At 36.8% G+C, this 20,806-nt stretch overlaps 1 protein-coding gene across 2 annotated transcripts; it reads left to right on the top strand.

Moving 5' to 3' along the window:
* Positions 1–6,130: 6,130 nt before the first annotated feature.
* LOC127969787 (dapper homolog 2) lies at positions 6,131–11,727 on the top strand. Of its 2 annotated transcripts, none has more exons than XM_052571889.1 (4): positions 6,131–6,434; positions 8,462–8,594; positions 8,847–9,140; positions 9,295–11,727. In XM_052571889.1, exons 1-4 carry the CDS (start codon positions 6,237–6,239, stop codon positions 11,139–11,141), a joined length of 2,472 nt encoding a protein of 823 aa, XP_052427849.1. In that variant the 5' UTR covers positions 6,131–6,236; the 3' UTR covers positions 11,142–11,727. The 2 variants fall into 2 exon arrangements, with proteins under 2 accessions (XP_052427849.1, XP_052427848.1); XM_052571888.1 differs by having other exon boundaries at positions 6,131–6,491.
* Positions 11,728–20,806: the final 9,079 nt, after the last annotated feature.

The following is a 20,806-nucleotide window of genomic DNA, read 5'->3' as shown; positions in this document are numbered from 1 at the left end:
ACAGAAAATATTTTTTTTTGGCTATAATAGAGTACCGGCATATTTGAATTTATATCCAGCAATTAACAACAAACAAACTAAAATATAACCAAAAATTTAAATTTGTTATGATTTTTTTTTTTTTTTTACCATCACATAATCTAATATTATTTCTTCTTTCCAATTTGAAGGCAAAAGGTGTCACTATGTGAAAATCTTCATAATTATTCAATGATAATCTTTCCCCCCTCACAGCAGTTAATCATGCATATTCACATATGCAACATAAGGACACATTGTGCAAGCTTTGATGTCAATGTGGTGTACACGTCATTGGTTTTCATGTCATGTGTCCAAATGAGATGCGGCGAGATTGACTACAAAAATGCAAATGAGATTTTATTAAATGAGAGAACCAGCTTGATTGCCTCTCACTGTATGCTTTCATATGGAAAAGAGCAGACATTCGGCTGAAATCTCCTTTTTGTCTTCCACTGAAGAAAGAACATCATGAGGGTTTGGAACAACATGAGGGCGAGTAAATGATGACAGACTTCATTTTTGGGTGAACGATCCCTTTAAGCTTTTATAAAGCACAGCACTCATCGGTCCCTATCTAAACATCTACTCTAACAGTGCTGATACTGTATACAGTATATAATAGAATAAAAGCCCCACAGACCTTCTTAAAAGATAAACAAAGTGGAAATAACATATTAGTGGTGACTAGCTGAGAAACATGTTTGGACATGCTCCTCCACACACACACACACACACACACACACATACTTACACATTGTGTTGATGCCAGTGGCTTGTGTAGACATCTCATTGACATATCAGAGATGCTTGGCTTTGTTCTTGCTCAGATGTGGTTTAGAACAAAGAGGATTGTGGGTAATACCAGGCCTCATCACAGGAACGGATGAACAGGTTTACTGATAGATGGTTTTACGGGATGCCTTCCTTTTCACTGCATGACACTTACAGCACTAATAAAATCAGACAAATGGTCTCCACATGAGAGTAACATGACATCAGAGTAAATCAATACTTCTCATCTCTTCAAACCGAGAGGATTTGTCTTTGTGAGGGTGATCACACCTGCACACACATGTCTTACACTAAGGCATGTGAAGCCCTGTGTATTATTAAAAACCAGTATTTGGACAATTAATGGCAATATGAAATCAAAATGGACTTCTTTTGGAATATTAATGCACACAATTTCAAAAAGAAAGAAAAATGCATGTATTTGTAGTCTTTTAGTGCCTCTATAATGACTTCACAAAACACTTTTACTTTTCAGCCCCTCTCATCCATCCACCTGCCTCTGTTCTGGACTGTAATGCTCACTTTTCACAATCAGGTCACACAGGTCACCACATTTTATTTTCTTGCTGAATATCTTGCTTCACTCAGAAATATATCAGATTAAGGAGGTTAGATTAGTTGTAAATGGAATAGTAAAAATACTAAATGGAATATTATGCACAATAAAACCAGGAATTAGCATAATAAGCCACATTTAAAAACCAATTGCTACAAATTGTTGAAAAATTTAGATTTTTATTATCATCATTGTTGAAAAGAGTTGTGCTGCTTTGATTTTTTTTATTCATTATTTTTTGAGGAAACAAATAAATACTTGATGAATAGTAAGTTTAATAAAAAAAAAATAAAGCTTTTACTGCCTCTTGATCAATTTAATGCATCCCTACTGAATAAACATATTATATATATTTTTTTATTATTATATAAACTGTGAAATGTTTTTGCTTGAAAAAAAATATGACAGTGTTATATTTCTTGAAGATAAATTATAAGCATCTAATTATTATTTGCATCTAATTATATTTTTGACAAGTTTGAGTTAACATACATCATAAATATACAAGTACACTGAAAGAAAGGTGAATTAAGTGCTATAGTGTGTAAAGAAGTAACTTTCTTTCTGTGAGAAAGTGTGCAGAAGAGATTCAGAGATGTTTTTAGGTAAAGAGAAAATGTTCTTTGATGTCTGAAAACCCGTATCTGTGCTTTTGTTTGTGAATGAAGCTCCGAGACTCAATCAGACAACCAGCATGGGAAGCTCCTCATGACAGGAGACCATACACACACACACACACACACACACACACACACACACATGTGCACATATTTATGACAACACCCACACACATACCAGCTGTGTGCATATTTATACAAATACTTTCTTTCTTTCTTCCTATCACGCACAACAAATAACTAGGATAAGAATTCCCATAGGAAAGAAAAATAAGATCACAATAATGTTTTTAGATATTTCTTCTAGAGATTGAATGGAAATTAATGCAGCTCAGATTTTTCTCCATTGACTGGAAACCCAGTAATCTCACATATGTTCATGTCTCAAACTCTCTGAGTTGCTACCCACATTCATTTTATAGAGTTATACTTTCACTGCATGTCAACAAGTATCCAATCTGAAGAAGTTTTTGGGTTGCAGCAATTGCATATTTTCAGAAAGACAATCCATACTATACTCACAAATAAAACTCCATTCAAAACACACCCCCACAGTAAAATACCTTGTGCATGATATCAGATGCTGGTGGCTTGAAGGCCGTGAGGCCTGTGAATGCCTACATTAAGATGTGTTTGTTTTCTTGTATTCATCACTGTCTCAGTTCCACATATGACAACAGGTTCCTGTTTACCTCTCACTCCCCCTGCTGCACTTCCTGTTGTTAGTGACCTCTCCTTTATTGTCTCACAAATACAGGTACACCTTATCACCGAACGCTTCTTTCTTCTGCTCTCGCAAAGATTTCCATCCTTTAAAAGCTCTGTCTGTCGCTATGGTTGTGTTTTGAGGCTTTTGTGTCTTATTTTGACGGCTGCATTCGTGAAGGTGGAGGACAGAGAATGAGAGCTAGATAAACAAAAAGAAAAAAATGACATGGAAAAATTGAGACACATATTGAAGATAAAATATCTGCATTAAAGCGTAGAAATAAAATAAGAACTGTTGCAGTGAGGTGCATATGCAAACATGCAGTGAGGAAAATCCTTCTGGTGTCATTTGCTTTCCCTCCCTATAAAAAACTTTAACCTTCGTGCTTAAAAATAGGTTCTTCTGTGGCATCACTGTGAAAATCCCCTTTAGAAACCTAACATTTTTAAAGAATAGAGAGCCTAAACCAAAACATCTGCTGAACTCACCCTCATTTACTCACCCTCTGGTCATTCAAGATGTAGATGTGTTTGTTTTTTCATTAGAACAGATTTGAAGAAATTTACCATTTCATCGCTTGCTCACTGCAGTGAATGGGTGCCGTCAGAAGGAGAGTCCAAACAGCTAATATAAACATCACAAGTAATCCACACTACTCCAGTCCATCAATTATCGTCTAGTGAAGTGAAATGCTGCATTTTGTAATAAACAAATCATCCTTCATTCAAGGCTGTGTGCTTCATAGACAGCAGAGCTGTGCAGCTCACTAGGTTTTGCAACAGAGCATGTGTGTTTATTTGACATTACATCAGCATCATTTACTCACACCCTTATTGGTATGCATAGTGGCAGAGAAAGACACTGAGGGATCAAAACCATTGTGACATCACTGTAAGGAAGTGCTTTGAAGGGGATAAGGGCATAGAGACATCCAGAGAGGACAGTGTTAGTATTATTATGTCCACTGGACCTGTATCTATGGCAGAGATTGAAAGCAAAATAAGATTAGCATCACTTTCCCCTTACGGGCTCATGCCATTTACAGTCCGAGACCTTCGCCTTGTACTGATCAAAGCAAACGGCTGAGACACGGGACCCTCACGATGCTGCAAGATGACATTTTCCCTGTGCCAGCATCACACATACAGAGAAGCGTTTTAGTAAACAACCTTATTGAAACTAACAGATCATTTTTAGTTCAAAGTCTCAGGCAGTGATCTCATTTTTTTTTTCATCAATAACCCCCCAAATCAAAATAAGATAACCATTCCCTCCTCATTAGATTAAAAAAAATATAGATTTAATCATAAAAAAAAATACATTGCACAATACTACTGTAAATTTGTTTTAAAATCACCACAAAGAAGAGACTTCATATAAATTAATTTATATAAAAAGGCCTATTAGTTATTATTAAAACTAGAAACTAAAATGAAAATAAAACACACAGAAGCGTTTTTTTCTTTTTTGCATTTCAGTGTGTAGTGTGACTTAGACAACGTTTTCCTAAGATTCTCACGAGGTGAAATACTCAAATACTGCACTTAATGTTTAGGTCATAGCGCCACCTGCTGGTAACAGGAAACATCCTCCTCGTAACGCAGTATAGTATCTCCCTGCGATTATACATCACAAAAGTCAGAAGGCTACACTAGAGTCTCACACAGGATTCTGTTTCTGACTTCGGCAATGTCACTGCATGGATGAATCTCACAAAGACATCTCTGCCAAAATATTAAACAACAATGAGAAAACTATATTTTACTTACAATTAAACCCACTGATTCTCGATTTATGAATATTTCTCATTTGAATCTGACTACGTTTCTTCATAAATGATTACACTGACTGTATAAATGTATTGCATGTATTTTTCACAACTATATTACAAAAACATAATTACTTTTTATTTTAAATATTATTTGGCTTTTTGTGCTTCATAATCAAGAGAACTAGAATGCTAAAGGTCCTAAAAATACACTTTAATTCAAAATAAAATTTTGTGGTAAAATATGACCTGGACAGAATTTGAAAGATTAATTTGTTTAGATGGCTAACTTGAAAACTTTATCAAACCATCTTGCATTTATGACAATGATAAAACATTTTATTTGATCTTGATCCGATTTTGCATCCTTTGGCTTACACATAAGGTCGGTTTGTGGTATTTATTTTTGCATCTCTCCTGTATCTCACTTCCTCTCCCACATCCTGTGGCTGTCAGAGGTAAACTCATCTAAGATGTAGAGGAAAGACTTTACCTCACTGCGTCTCTGCCAGTGATGAGGGCTTGATCTCTGATGCTATCTGATGTCCTGTTCTCATCAACACACGTTTCCTGTGTACATCACAAAAATGCAGGATTCCAGATACTGTCAGTGTAATAAACTCTGTTGGACGCTCAGCATGTTCCACATTATATATATATATATATATATATATATATATATATATATATATATATATATATATATATATATATATATATATATATATATATATATATATATATTTACCAGCTCTTGGAACGTTATTTTACAGACATGAACTATGGTATTTTCAAAACACTTAGAATGTAACTTCTAGGGTATTTATTTATTTATTTATTTATTTCTGAATAGTGCTAAAAATGTTTCCACTGAACCTATTTTAATTATCAATGTTTATGTTTTTTGACGTTTTCAGCTTTCCTGTAATTCAGGCATCGTACGCAAGAAGGCGCAAGTGGCTAAATCTTCAAACGGAGTTTGAATTGTTTTTTGCGTGTATACGTGGATAAACATAAACAACACATATAAAAGGAACACAATTTAATCTGAATTTGTTGTGTCTATTATGAATAACGCCTTTTTTGGTTTTAATATTTTTATAGATTTTTTTTCCCATCGCATTTAACAATCCGTCAACCCTTACCAACAAATCCCTAGAAAAGCGCTTATGGTGTCCAGTATTTCAGAATGGAATAACAGGTTTTAATGTATGTATGTATGTATGTATGTGTATATATATATATATATATATATATATATATATATATATATATATATATATATATATATATATATATATAGTAAATACATTAATAGATAAATTATTATTATTAATAATAATAATAATTATTATTATTATTATTATTAATAATAATAATAATACTTATTATTAAAATAATTATTAAAATAAACTCATAAATATTAATTCGTTTACGCGAACCTTCAGTAACTTGCTTACTTGCTCGACCGCTTTGAGCGTTTGATCACGTTACCTCATTAACATTCATACCCCATACATTTACCAGAGCAAGATTGGCAAATTCACTGACCATCCTCAAACAATGTCCGCCAATCAGCCAGCGAGGGGCGTGGTTTTCCACGGTCAGCACGGAGATGGGCGGGGTTATACAGGTACTGTATACACTCACGCGCTTCTTCCAAACACAGTAGTAGTTGATTCACACTGGTACGCACATTGAACAAGCTCAGTCATATAGCGGATCACGTTATTTCCTCGCCTCTCTGGAAATGTCTAAACAGCACGTCTTATAATGTTGGGAAGAAAAATACCTGGGTCAGGTTTGCTGAGGGCAGCAGAAGGAATGGGCCGAGGGAGGACAGGAGAGAGGCTGCACGCAGCGCTGGCTGGACTGCAGGAGCTACATTTCCTCCGGGACAAACAGAGTGCCATGGTGCACTGGGCTCTGACCCTGAACAGAGAGGACACCGAGACATCAAAACAAGAGAAGGTGAGCACAGAGGAACTGAGAATGGAGGCAACACTTACTCTACTCAAACAACAGCTGGTAAGTTGAATGAAGTTTGTTTATTTTGGTGACAATTGTATTCAGTTGATTTTTTTTCTAACACTTTGGCAAGACAAGTATTAAAGTATAAATGCATATTTAAATGTACTTTGCATTTAATAATAAAACCGTGTAAATCAGTCCATACTTGGGCTCTGACCATTGACATCTGAGTTAAAGCAAACTTATTCATATTAATAATAATCAGTGATAGGCCATTTAAATATTTAATGTATCAAATATAATATCTGTATTATGCTTTTACATTTTTTATTTGCCTTACATTTATGGAGCTTTGACAAAGCTATCATCTTAGAGAACTGAAGTGGATTAAACAGCTCTAGTCATATGACTATTCACACCAGCCAAGTAAAAAAAAAAAAAAATGCTAATGACATGAAGTCAGTTTGTCCTTTCATTTATAGCTGAACCATGTCAAATACATAAATGCCTCTTTTAAAAATCTTCACAATGGATCTGATGTGATAATTCTGAATGGATATTGATAGATCTACCAGATGTTTTCTAGTCCGTTCTTACATTATTAAGTAGATTTTCCAGCAGCAAATGAGAATCTTTGCATAAAACCTACATTCTCACATGCTCTTACTGTAGTGAGGATTCACTGGTGTGTGTATTTTGTGCATGGTTCGGCAGTGCCCTTGATGATTGGATCCAGTGCTGAATCACAGGCTCAGCTGGGGGTCATGTAGTGAGGGGTCATAAATCAAGGGCTCTGAGGGGGGCCAGTCCGTTTCTGATGATTAACCCAATTTAATGAGAATGGCAACAGAGGAACTGTGGCCCGGTTGGCGACACAGATTTGACCCCGCAGCCGATGCACGTTTGAACCTTTTGGACTTTTGTTGAACCCTTCTAAAGCTCAACGGTCAAAGGGACTGTGGTCTATAGACATATTAGAGACTGGCAGTAGTGTTCTTACACTATTTAAATCAATCATGAAATGGCATCTTTTTACCAAAGCACAAGGAAATTGCACAGTGGATATCATCTACAATAAGAGCTCCACCAATGCTGATGTATGTCAGCATTAAGATTTTATTTTGCAATGTTTAAAAGAAAGGCTTAATTAGTCATATATATGAAACCTGAGAAAACATCTGGCAGGTTTTCCTTCATATTCATTCAAATATCAGCACCCAGCTACAACAAACCCCTTGTTTAAAAAACCCTTCATCATAATATTAACCCTATTATCAATAAGGATTTTCTCAGTTTAAGTGGTTTGTTTTAACTGGTTGCTTTATCCACACAACCATACTTTACAGTAATACCCTCAGATAAAATCAGATTAGTGTTCATCATTCTTCTCTTTCACTTACCGGCAAGTACAAAGAAGACTAAAATTTGTGCTTTGTGAGAGTTTGGCACAGGTGTGACTCTGTACTTTGCAAAGCTGGTTTACAGTCAACTATTATAGATTTTCTGTATTTGGCATCGTCATTTCCTCTTGTTCCTATACATTTGGTTTACACAATAGTTTGTGTTCCTCACCAGGAGAGAGATTAGTAATCTTACAGCACTTCCCCCGGGCTACCCTTTATCCTTGCCTAGTTAATAGTCAACCTCTTTCCTTCTTTATTTGCTTCTCCTCTCTCTGTCTTTTCTCCTCTTGTCTACGTCGTATAACAGCAAGAGTCATATCAGCCATTAAATGTCTGTGAAGCATCCAGTTTTCCATGTTCTCCTGTGGTTAGTTTGGTATCAGAATGAAGAATAACAAAGCAGACTTAGTTATGTTGTGCTTGACCAAGTTGGAGTTTATTGCACTTTATAATTCTTTCAGCTTAGTATTTGTATCATGAATACTGAGTTTATATACAAGTCTGCAAATGTGGTTAATAAATGTACTAAACACTGGATGATGCATTAAATTGTATGTGATAATGCATTCTATGAAGGTGATTTATTTGCATACTAATATTTGTGAATGTGTGTTGTACCTGCAGACACGCCTGCGCAAACAGGATGTGGGATTGAAGACTCATCTCCAGCAGCTAGATCAGCAGATCAATGACCTGAAACTGGATGTGTGTAAAGCATCCACTGAACACCTAGAGAGTGACAGCAGACCCAGTTCAGGTGACTAAACATACCCATTCACATATCACTAATTGTAATTTCCGCTCCATTTGCCAACACCAAATGGAATTATAAACTGTTTGTTTAAATGGCCTTAATGTGTTGGACATGACGGTGACAAATTGCAAACATCATCTTTAAAAATCAACAAGCTTTTCAAATATTTTTTTGAACTTAAGGACAGCGTCAAGCTTTTTTTGTTGCAAAAATGAACTCTGTATTAATTCTAACAGTGCCAATTTCTACTCCCAGGGTTCTATGAGCTCAGTGATGGTGGTTCTGGCTCATTGTCCAATTCATGCACCTCCGTCTACAGCGAGAGTCTTTCCTCCTCATCTCAAACCAGTCTGCTTCCTCATCTCCCAACCTCATATGTGCAACATGGTCATAGTGGTTCCAGGCAGACCGCTGTGTCCCGTCGTTGTTCTGCTGATGAGAGCACTACACAGTCCGATGCTCCACGATCAGGAGTGAAGCTTGGCAGCAGCTGTATACGAACAACATCAGCTCGAGTTGAAAGAGCAAGACAACGACCTGTTTCCACAGGTAAGTGTAAAAATGTGTTATTTAGGTAAAGTTTTAACAAAGAACTATGGGTATATGGTCAGAATCTTTTTGTAGGCACTAAAGTCATAACTAACTTAACTTTTGGAATGTAAAGTACATTATCTTGATGCCATTTTTTGTGTTTTTCTTTCAGGGGACCTTGACCGAATGATTGCACCTGGTTTTGGCTGCTTCAAATCCATTGATATGAAGAGCTCCACCCCTTGTGGTAGCCTCCAAAACCCCTCAGTAGACCTCAAATACCAGAGTAACCTGGTATCGAACAACGGGACAGAAGTGTACTGTTATCCCAGTCCACTGCATGCTGTGGCCTTACAAAGCCCCATCTTTAGTTGCACCACTGAACAGGGAAATTCAGTAGCACTTTTTGAAATGTCTGGAGTGGGTCTTCAAGAGGAAACCCAAAAGACAAACGAAGGGTCCACAAATTCCAGGACTGCTGGATACATCAACAAGCTACTACAGCGAAGCTCAAGTAAGATGAACCTGTCTAGCATAAAAAGAAATGACACTGTTAACAGTACACAGGAGCAAACACTCAGATCACTAGAAATGTCCTACGGACAGCTGAATGGTCCCCAACTGCTAGGATCCCTTCAGCAGATGTCAATGCCCTTAGAAAATGCATTGGAGACTGGACAGAAATCTTCATCACTAAACAGCAATCAGCATCAGAGGAATGCACCTGGTCTGGAGCCCAATTCCGAAGCAACTGAAGTCAAGACATTGTGCCATGGCACACACTCAAAACCTTCCATGGATCTCCACAATAATAACTTTCCCATAAAGATTGCCTCAAGCAAGGCTGGTACTGAGTCTGAGAATGGACTCTCAGAAAAGGAGAGTGGACAGTTTTCCAAGGACCCATCTATGGTCCCAAAGCCAGTAGAGAGGAGATCAAGTTTTACCTTAAAAAGGGAAGAAGGTAGAGCTTATTTTGGTGATAAAGGTGGCAAACCTCAATCAGAATTTGTCCATGCACAGTTTGTTCCGGCAGGGACTCAAAGGGTAAAAGTGCATCAGGCAGACAAGAAAATGAAATCTGTAAAACTGAGAAAGAAGAGCTCTGAGAAGCCTTCAGCAAAGAAACAGCAGCATAAACACGTGTCTCGGGAGTTCTGCACCAAAACCCGAGCTGATTTAAAACAGTCCAGCTCTTGCAAAGGGAGAGTAACAAATCTGGAAGAGTCCAAGTTGAACTCTTGCTCAGATTGCAGTTGTAATGGACTTTTCAACTCACACTTAATCCAGAACAACCCTCACCTTCAACAAAGCCAAACCTCCAAGTCCACCAAGGCCCGTAAAGCCCCAGAACCAGTGCACCTTCTTCTAGACCAAGCCAAAAAGAAACAAAGTTCTCGGAAATGGCCATCCTCCTCCGAGATCCCTTTACCCCCAGCTCTCCAAACCCAGAGATCCAAAGAGGTGTTAAACTCTCGAAAGGGGGCCATGGTAAGGAGTGTGAGTGCCAGGCCTCGTTCAGGTCAGTGGGGTTGTCCTCGACAGGCCCTTCCCCACTCACTTTCCACTTCCTCTTACTTCAGTTACTTGGAATCTAGATATCCAGCAGCTCCAATCTCCAGCCGCTACCCTCCTCGTTGTGAGTCAGAGTTTTCAGAGTACTCTGCAGAGTGTGCATCACTCTTTCACTCTACTATCGCTGCAAGCAGTGATGGAGAGATGAGCGACTACACCACAAACCGTTTTGGAGACAGCGAGTCCAGTCAGGGCTCTCAGACAGCCTCAGACTCAGGCAGCAGTCTCTCGCTGGATGAGGAGGACCTGTTGGAGGAAGAAGAGGAAGATGAAAGTGGTTTAGTGTGGGCTCAGGCTGCGGTGGGGACCACAGCAGCAGGCTTTTCTCTTCAGCAACACCATCGCCCAGAGCCAGCAGCCTGTCGCATCAAAGCTTCCAGAGCACTGAAGAAAAAGATCCGCCGCTTTCAACCAGCGTCACTCAAGGTCATGACTTTGGTGTAGATGTACTGAAGCTTAGAATGGATCCTGTTAAGTAAACCTTAAGCTTTAACTGAAATTTGGCCAATTTGAACAAACATGGTCTAGTCATGGTTTACTTGCACTTGTGAGCCAAGCAATCTAGTAAGAGTTTTCTGAGAGCTCTAATTAAAAAATGGCCAAACCCGATCACTGAGCTACACCCAACTTTACCTTGAACATGACAGTAATGAAAATTTCATACATTGACATGGTGACTGTTCTTCTCAACAACACAAACAACTGTTGATTTGTATAAAAACTTTATACTAGGGCTGATCAACGTCGGTCAGTTTTGTGGAGTTTTGCTCCAACATTGGTTAAAACTTGCCTGTAGCTTTCTAGTAACTCTTAGAACTTGTTTAGATTAGGTTGGAGCTGAGCTCTAAAGACTGTGGATCTCCAGAACCGATGTTCGCCACTCCTGCTATATACTGTAAATAAGTTATCTGAATAACTTCGCAAAATGTATTATAATCAAAACCACTGTGTAAATAGCACAATGAAAACTGCTTTGGGAACAAAACTGTACTTGATGTAACTCAATAAAAATGCAGCTTTTTCACATTCATTTTATCTGTGGATCTTATTTTTCTTCCCAAATAATTTATTTCTCTCAGATTATTTAAATATATTTTCCTTTACTTTCTTATCCAAATTAGTTATTACAGAACTAGAAGAGTTTTAAAGAGTCCCTTGTCCCACCTCAGATTGTCTTTGAATCTGTGTGCAGGCGTTTTATCCATACAAGACCAGAACCATGTACAGGACCTCTATTGTTTTCAATTAATCTCTGTATGATATGGATTTATCTGAACAAGGTGAGGGCTTTGAGGCTGCAGAGCTGTTAAGGAGAAGAAAAAAAAACAGTTAAAAGCAACAGGCAGTGAAAGATAAATATTAAATTGAAGAGAAAAACAGCTGACAGACAGACAGACATCAAAGAGTGGACAATCTCTAAATCTCATTCTTTTAGTCAGTCTCAGAATCTCTATTAAAATTCCTGTAGTGTCACAGAGGTTAGAATGGGGTTTAGGGTTCTGAATAGACTCAACACAGGTGAAGATCAGATGGACCTTGGGCCCCTGGATGTGTTTTATCTTTGTCTGGGTTGAAAGGAGCTTAACTCTCTAACAGACTCTAAGATTTCATCAACTTTTGCTTACAATTTACTGCACTGCTTGGTCTTATAACCATGGCAATGTACTCATTCAACACAACTGACCATGTGTTTTAGGGCTGTTTCTGGCTCTGGGAAGTGTTTTTTATACACAACACACCTGTTTGACAAGCGCTGTACTGAAAGTCCTTTGTAGTTTTTCTCCTCACTTTCATCTGCAAACTAAACTGACCTATATTTTTGCATCTATTTAACTATATCATTTTAATGCAACTTAATGTTGTTTCCTTTAAACAGCTAACAGAAAAAAGACAAAGGTTGTTAATAGATTAACTTAGATCAAGTCTTACAATGCAACACCTGATACTAAAATATTATAGTTGGTTCTACCTAGTTTTATTTTGAGATTTTGAACGCTAATTTCCTCTAAGTGCATAGTGTCATAAAACCCAAAATCTGTGACTGAAAACAGCAAGCAAATCACGATATTAAAGAGAGAGCACAGGTCACACTCTTTTTCTTTGACGCTGGGTCAAGGCCAGCAAGCCTGACCCTGTGTTTGCATTCACCTCCAGCTGTCTAGCTGTATCATCTCACACACCCTGATGCCTTACAATGGAGCTAGTCAACGGGTTCAACACAGAGATCATGACCACACACTACCAAAGCTTTCTTTCTCAGTTTGGCCTCTAACCTTGACCTTCCAATGCTTTTAGTTGTCTAAATGAGTTGCATTGTGCTTATCTTCATTTTGGATGTAGATTAAAGCCTGATTTATTAAAACGTTTAAAACAATTAAAGCTGTTAAATTATTCAGATATCTTATAGTTTACATTTATTAAATAAGTAATTAGGATCTTAAACCACTCCAAAGGTCCAAAAGTGTTCAAATATTTTTATGTGACAAACCCTAATGCACTGTTCTGTTGCATATTGTAGTATCTAGCATATTAGTTGTTTTGTTTTTTAAATAAATTTTAAGTATTATTTTTGCAAGTTTTCTATCTGGGTAAGGTTTAATAAATCATGCCATTATAACTTAATATCATACTCTCTGACTAGTTCAACTATCCCATGTCATTCTGTTGTGCGGTTGACCTTTAAAATGCATGTTTAATCATGTAAAATCTTGTAAAATTCAAGCAACACAAAAGCATGATGAACAGCTTTGAAATCTTGTTTCAGAGTATTATCACATGTATGGTACTTACACCAATTATTTTTAATAACTTGAGAATGAATATTAAAAAGGTCATGTAAATGCCTTTGTTCTTTTATCAGATAAACATAATAAACCATCTACGCAAAACCTATTGGCACACCTAGATGTTTGTGTATTACCCTAAACTCATGCTACATCAAAACTGGTGACCAAAAAAAATAAAAAAAAATAAAAAAAAAAAAACTCAGCTTGCATAACTGCTTTTGACTTAAAAAAGTAGTAGTATTGGGGCTTTAATATAGCAAATAATGTAAATTAAAAACCCAACATGTGACCACTCTACTGTTAATGTGTAAAACCAGGGGATTTCATGCTCTTTTTTAAGAGCAGATGAGGGAGAAAGTTAGGAGAAATGGGTAGTGAGATGATCAATACACATCAGGAAGATGCTTGGTTCTCAAAACAAACCGAAAGAAAGGTAGACATATGGGACAAAAGATGAAGAAACAGACAGACGGCTGGAATAGCTGTGATTTCTGGTTATCCACAGGAGGGATATTACTCTGAAGGGTTACTGCTGTTATTAGGGATCTCATTATGGCTTAAGTCTTCCATGCACAGTCATCACCCGCTGGGACTCCAGCCTCCACTGACTTGGACAGCCTTTGAAAGATTAATCCACATGGATGATTCAGTTTGAACATGCAAAATTATTCCTTGGAGGCTACTATTTTGTTACTAATGTTGAGATAAACTAAAACATTTGACCAAACAAGACTTGTAGATTCAGATATGTACAACTCGTAAACCATGGTTTAAACTGCCAAATAATAAATAAAAATAAATAACAAATAAATTGCTTTAAAAGAATTAAATCTAACAAAATACAAAAAGGCTATATATATATATATATATATATATATATATATATATATATATATATATATATATATATATATATATATAATTAAATGACATGTTGCACAAACCTGTTTCCTATAAAACTGTAGGACTATACTTTTTAGCGTGACTCTTTGCTGATACTACTGTGTTGTGTTTAGTTTAAAAGTGTGCTGCTAACTGCTCTGTCAATGTCACATCTCTAACACAATGTTAATGTGACAGACCAGTGAAACAGGGTTTTTAATAGGGTGGAGAGATAGAGAGAGAAACCACAAAGGAACAGTGGCCATCCAACAGACGGGTGATAATTAAAGCCAGGAAGGCGGGAGGGAGAAAAGCAGAGAGAGGGGGGGATTTAAGGGTCTCTGCCTTCTTTTAGTGATGAGGTAATCCCGAGTCCAAACACATGGCTGCCCACTGTCATCTGTGTCACAATTCACTGACTGTCCCCCTGTTCAACAGATGTCTTCTCTAGCAATGCTACAAGCCTCTCTCTATTCTCTCAGCCTGTAATTTTGTGCATGCACAGAGCATGAAACTTGGTCATTGTTGTTTTGTAGCAAAGCTTAACAGGAAGACAAATTCATACTGCTCTGGAAATCTTTTCATACGTAGATGCATTTCGAGAAGGAGGGGTCTGATATAAGGTTTGCATTATACGTGCTGACAGGTGGCAGATCGGAGGCGTCTTTACCACCATGATGTGAATGATTTAGGCAACGTCTGAAAACCAACACATATTAAATTTAATAAATTTAGCTACACATATCATGGATTCGACAATTTGAGAATGCAACATCTTACATATAAAATTGCATTTCCGGATATGAACTTATATGTCAAAAGTTTAGACGCATCTACTCACTAACATGAGTAGTTATGTATTTGGCAGATACTCTTCTCCAAATCAACTTACATTGCACTGAAGGGCCATATATTATTCACTCATGCATTCCTTGGGAATCCAACCTAACACTTTTCTGAGCTAGGAACACCTGATTTTTTAATCCCTTTTTACCTAAAATATTAGTAAAGTCATCATAGTGATAAAGTAATGCAGATGAAAATATACACTACAATTCAAAAGTTTGAGGTAAGTTTCAGATTATTTATTTATCTATTTAAGAAATCATTATTCTGAAAGCAATTTGACCAACAGTGACATTTTAAACATTTATAATGTTAAAAAGATAACTAATGATTTCTGAAGGATCATTCATATATATATATATGTTCTTTCAGAAATCATTTTAATATGCAGTGAAGTGTGTCAAAACTTTTGACTGGCAGTGTTTATGGTTGCAAATGTAATATAATGGATGTGGAAAGCTGACCACAGAGTGCTCATTTCCTTACTGCACAGACACACATACACACTTCTAATAACCAGTGAGACCCGCATTCACATTCATGAGTTCAGGGGTTCCTGTCCCTGCCTGCATCCATTCATATGTACAGTAACCAGAAGGACAAAGGGTATGACCAACCCTCCCCCCGAGTGTGTGTCTGTGTGTGGGATTGTGTGTGTATCCCAGAGAATGGGGGCTGAGGTAAAGGAGACACTGACGAAAGAGGACACTGTGGGTTTTAAGATCTGACTGGTCTGTGTTTGAGTATGAAGAGCAATCAGTGTAAATTCAACTAAATATAATGCTTGTTGCTCTCTCAGGCTCTTATAGGGATGTTTCAGGCACAAGTGAAGACCTACTGACAACATATGATGATTTCCTGAGCAAAAAGTAAGGATACTTTAACATACATTAGATGTAAACAGGGACCAATGTTCCAATTTATTTATTTATTTATTTATTTATTTATTTTTTTAATTGGGTTGTTTAAAATCATGGCAACAACAAAACTTGATCTCTACCAGTGTTCATATCAAACGTATGTCTTCCTCACAAGCTCACTGGAACTGACCTTTCATTTGTTTGCCGTCTCAGTTTGAGGTGAGTTTGAGTTCTTCACCCACTCCTTCAGATGCTGTTGAGCATCATTACTCTGTTTACTCGAAGGGAAAATTTTTGCATATTCTATTTATCACCTTCAAGGAATAAGTGAACCAAAACATCTCGACCTACAAGCTCATTGTTCAAACTGGGAATATCCAATTAAATTTAAACCTAGCGTTCTGTGTTTAGTGCTTGTTACAGAGGAAAACATCATCTCCTCTGGGTCCTGGGACTCTCTCTAGAATTGTATTTCAGCGTCTCGCAGGAGGAGTGCAGCATTAGTGGGCATCTTCTCTACCAAAATTGGGTCGTGTTAGTACTTGCCCTGATTTTAGGCTCTTTGACTCACTTCTGTCATTACCTCGTTTCCCAAAAACAGAGCCGCTGAAGAAAGAGTGAAAGGGAAAGATGACACAACTTTGCATATTCATAGGGAGAATATAAGGTAACACGGTGGAAATAGCTGGTGTTAATCCCATTGACAGTCATCCTGACACATCTTTTTATTATAATTGAGTAAATCAAATGTTTTTTTTTCCTTGTTGATAACATTTGGATATCTTATGCTTGACAAATTATATTTAATGTGAATTGTTAATGATGTCACTTCTTAATATGTCATTTAAAGTGACAGCTCACTGTTGTTATAAGACAGATAAGTGGAGTGACGGGGAAATTAATTTACAAACCCAAAAATAATATGAACACTATATTTTATTTTTATATAAAATGTTATTAATCTTGCAAAACCCATATACATTTTTTATCTTAGCAAATTTTGGGTGTTTTCATGGAGGCGGAGTCAGAGAGTGCCCATCGAGGATGAAATGGTCACTGAATAAATTGGAACTGGGATGTTTTTACATAACGAAAGTCCATTTACAATTTGATAATTTTAATTAGAATTTCTATGACTGACTCTATAGAATATACACAATATATAAAATGTAAATTAATAATACAGTTTAAATAATATATTTAAGCTAGCAAAATAAATAAATAAATAAATAAATAAAAATGGGGGGGGGTGCCTCCTTCATATGTTAATTATGTAATGTTAAAATATTTAATATTTTTTGTAATCTACACTAAATTTAAAAAAAATTATACAGTGATATAAATATTTATTATAATTAGATAAACGATAAAGTAGTTATGTCTGAAGATGACCCCCTTCAGATCCAAGTGGAAAACCTGCACGAGTCTAATGTTGCTCATGCTTGACAAACCAAAATTCTATTAACAGTTGGCAGAAGAATAACACACTCAGACCAAATAATTATGGAATTTAAGAGATTAATTAAACTTATTTAATACATTCTTTCTGTATTTATAATCAAAACGGTTTTGTATACTTTTAATTTTTTAAATTCATTGTTCTGTTAATAACTATGCCATATTTACTCAACATTGCTGGTGGTATAACATCCACAAACCTGAGGTCACCTGGAGAGGTGAGGGTTCAGCGTCTGTCATCCTCTGTGTGGCCCATTCCATTCAGTGTCTGCTCCAGAATAAATCTATGCACTGTTGACAGATGATGATGTCAGCAAATCTCTCAGCTTCACTGAATCAGTGGCTAAAATACCAAAAATAAAATACTATAGACTGAAGCATTAAAGTTAAACTTCCTTAAAGGAAATATAAAGGAACACAATAATCGTCAATACCCCAAAATGAAATTTCTGACATTAGAGCAACATACTGATTTGAACAACATGAGGGTGAGTTAGTAATGATAGAATGTAAATTGTGGCTTAAAAAAAACAAAAACCTTTAAAACACACAAATACCATAATCAGCAAATGCAGGTCAGAGACCAGCAACCTTAACGAGTTTATTGCATGTGTTTTCATCCACCTGTATCTGTTCATCTTTTCTTTTTGCATGTTATTTTGCACTAAAGTGCGTGTTTGAAGACAGATTGCTAAGTATTTATTTGACTTTTTCATTATGTCCCATAAATTCCTGAGGAGATAACATTTTCTGGATACTTTGTTCTGGCCATAAAATCCCATAAGACATTGCCATTAGTGGAGTGTTGACATGAGGCATGCGACAGCTGATTGATGGATGCTAAAAGCCCGACACGCTGCAGCAGTTGCAAAATGAGAATGGCGAGAAAAAGAGAGACAGAGAGAGTTAAAGAAAGACAGTCCACACTCTCTTTGCAGCAGATAAGACGTCTTTGTTCTCTGCTGTCAGTGATACACGTGAAAGACTTTAGACAGAGCTGCATGGGTGGGAAATTAAAAACATCTCCAAATCTCCACTCATCCACTCAAAACAAAACGCCTTCATTAGCATTAAGTACAGCATCTCCTGCAACACATTAATCCAGCTCAGAAGGATTGTCTCACAAAACTCTGTTGTTCTGAAGATACGTTTGAGGTATTACGATAATTACTAGATTTTTATATGATCTGAATAAGATGGTGCTTGCCTTTGCAAAACCCGCTGGCATAATTTTAGGGTGCAGTGGTTTTTAACATGTTGCAAGGTTGTTTATAGGTGGTTAGTAAGGGTGGTTGCTAGGTGGTGCACATTTTATTGTCTTTAATATAATTTTTTTTAAAGTTTGATCACTTTTAAAGTTAACCGTCTAACACAAGCTACAATTTGAGGTGTCAATCATGTCTAGCACAAACAGTGTGAGATGAATTGCATGCCTAAATTTGTAGGTCAACCCAGAAATGAAAATTTGCTTACAATTTACATAGGCCATCTAAAAGTTTATTTCTTCATCAGAACAGATTTGTAGACATTTAGCATTACATCACTTCCTCACCAATGGATCCTCTGCAGTGAATGGGTGCCGTCAGAATGAGAGTCCAAACAGCCGATAAAAACATCACAATACTCTACAAGTAATCTATACAACTCCAGTTAGAAACAAATTCATTACAAATTCATTATTTTGTTATTAGGTTAATACATAGTTAATTTTTATATTCTGCATATATTAAGGTTGTTTTGAATATTGCACCAGATTCATTTTAAACTAAGATGCTATCAATGCCAGGATATCCACAATCTGCTCTGAAAACACAAGGATTTTTATTGTTGTTTGTGAGTGAACCATTAGTAAACATACCGGCTGAGTCACACATCTGGAGTCAATTATGCTTCATTAGACAGAGTCTATCCATCATCACATGCAGCGGTTAATGGCTCTGGGATTATTATGTGTGTGTGTGTGTGTGTGTGTGTGTGTGTATGACTTAACACTGTAGCTCACACACCCTCAATGGAAGCCGTTTCCCATGGAGCTCAATGTAAACAGTAATCCTATCGGCTCTCAGCAGGGTGGCGTCGGAGTGTCTCCCCTGCACGGACTCCCAGCATGCACCTAGCTGGCATCAGGCCAGCGTCCTCCTCGAAACTCTGGTACCAGTCTGCGACCACAGGAGTGTAATCTAAAACAATGGCCAGGATCAATGGCATTAACAATAAATCAGTGATTAAAAAAATATGTTGATGTTCATCTACAATTTCTTTGAACTCTTTATCCAACAAATGGAAATTCACCCGACATTGATGTCATCTGCTGCAGCGGAGGTATATGAACCACATTGTTCTGCTCATATGTCAGTGAGATTCAATATTCTTATATATATATTTATTTATATATATATATATACACACATATATATATATGAACACTTGTTACCATGTAAAATGTTGATAAGAGTAGCAATTTCCACAGTATTACAACATTTCCTGTTGTCACCTGTAACCCTCCATCAGTCTTTAGTGGTCACTCAGACTACGGCCCAGACAGCAGGTGACTCATTTGTAGAGTAAACTGCCCCAGAGAGTAATAGAAACCAGACAGAGGTCAAAACTCTGGCACATCCTGAGGGCGAAGGGCACATTGGGTCAGTAATAGGTCTGCTTTACAGACCTTGGTCAGTCTGGTGGATGGTCATCTTTAGTAAAAAATGTATTAATATAAACATTTCAGTAAGATTTTTATTAATACATTTAACAACAAGGACACATTCAATGGATCAAAAGTGACCATAAAGAGAGTTACCTCACATGAATATGTTCATAGATTGTGTGTTTTGTTTGGAATGGAAATATGGATAGTTTATTTGCAAAATCATACTTTTTTCACTTATTTCATTTAATGTCATAAAACTAGCAAGCTGCACCAGTAATACTAACAGTGTTGTGTAAACATGGTAATAAAGATGGGAAAAGTGGAGGAACAGACAGACCAATTCAATTGAATGAGTCATTTACACTGGATCATCTCCAATTTATTCAAATTTGTGACTTTGATCATTCAAGTTCAAGCGATTCACTAGCAAATAACAAATCATAAAAACACCAGAGCTTTCGGAACTGTCTGGATCAGTTAAACCATTGCATATGGTTGTGAGGGTGGTTGCAGGTCTGAGGTCGGTGTGATGCACTCTGGTGTTCCCCAGGGATCCGTTTTGGGTCCTTCACTTTTTAGTACTTACATTTTTCCACTTGGCCTACTTTTAAGAACACTTGGTCTTAA

This window comes from Carassius gibelio, chromosome B13 (assembly GCF_023724105.1).
Source record: "Carassius gibelio isolate Cgi1373 ecotype wild population from Czech Republic chromosome B13, carGib1.2-hapl.c, whole genome shotgun sequence".
NCBI lineage: Eukaryota > Metazoa > Chordata > Actinopteri > Cypriniformes > Cyprinidae > Carassius > Carassius gibelio.
The sequence above is the reverse complement of the archived record's forward strand: the minus strand, read 5'-3'. Positions and strand labels throughout refer to the sequence as shown.

Excerpts from the sequence above, each read along its gene's own strand:
- LOC127969787 (XM_052571888.1), top strand. The coding sequence starts at position 6,237 with ATGTTGGGAAGAAAAATACCTGGGTCAGGTTTGCTGAGGGCAGCAGAA. Across the intron at positions 6,492-8,461 it reads CTCTACTCAAACAACAGCTG|ACACGCCTGCGCAAACAGGA; the intron begins GTAAGTTGAATG and ends TTGTACCTGCAG. Across the intron at positions 8,595-8,846 it reads TGACAGCAGACCCAGTTCAG|GGTTCTATGAGCTCAGTGAT; the intron begins GTGACTAAACAT and ends TTCTACTCCCAG.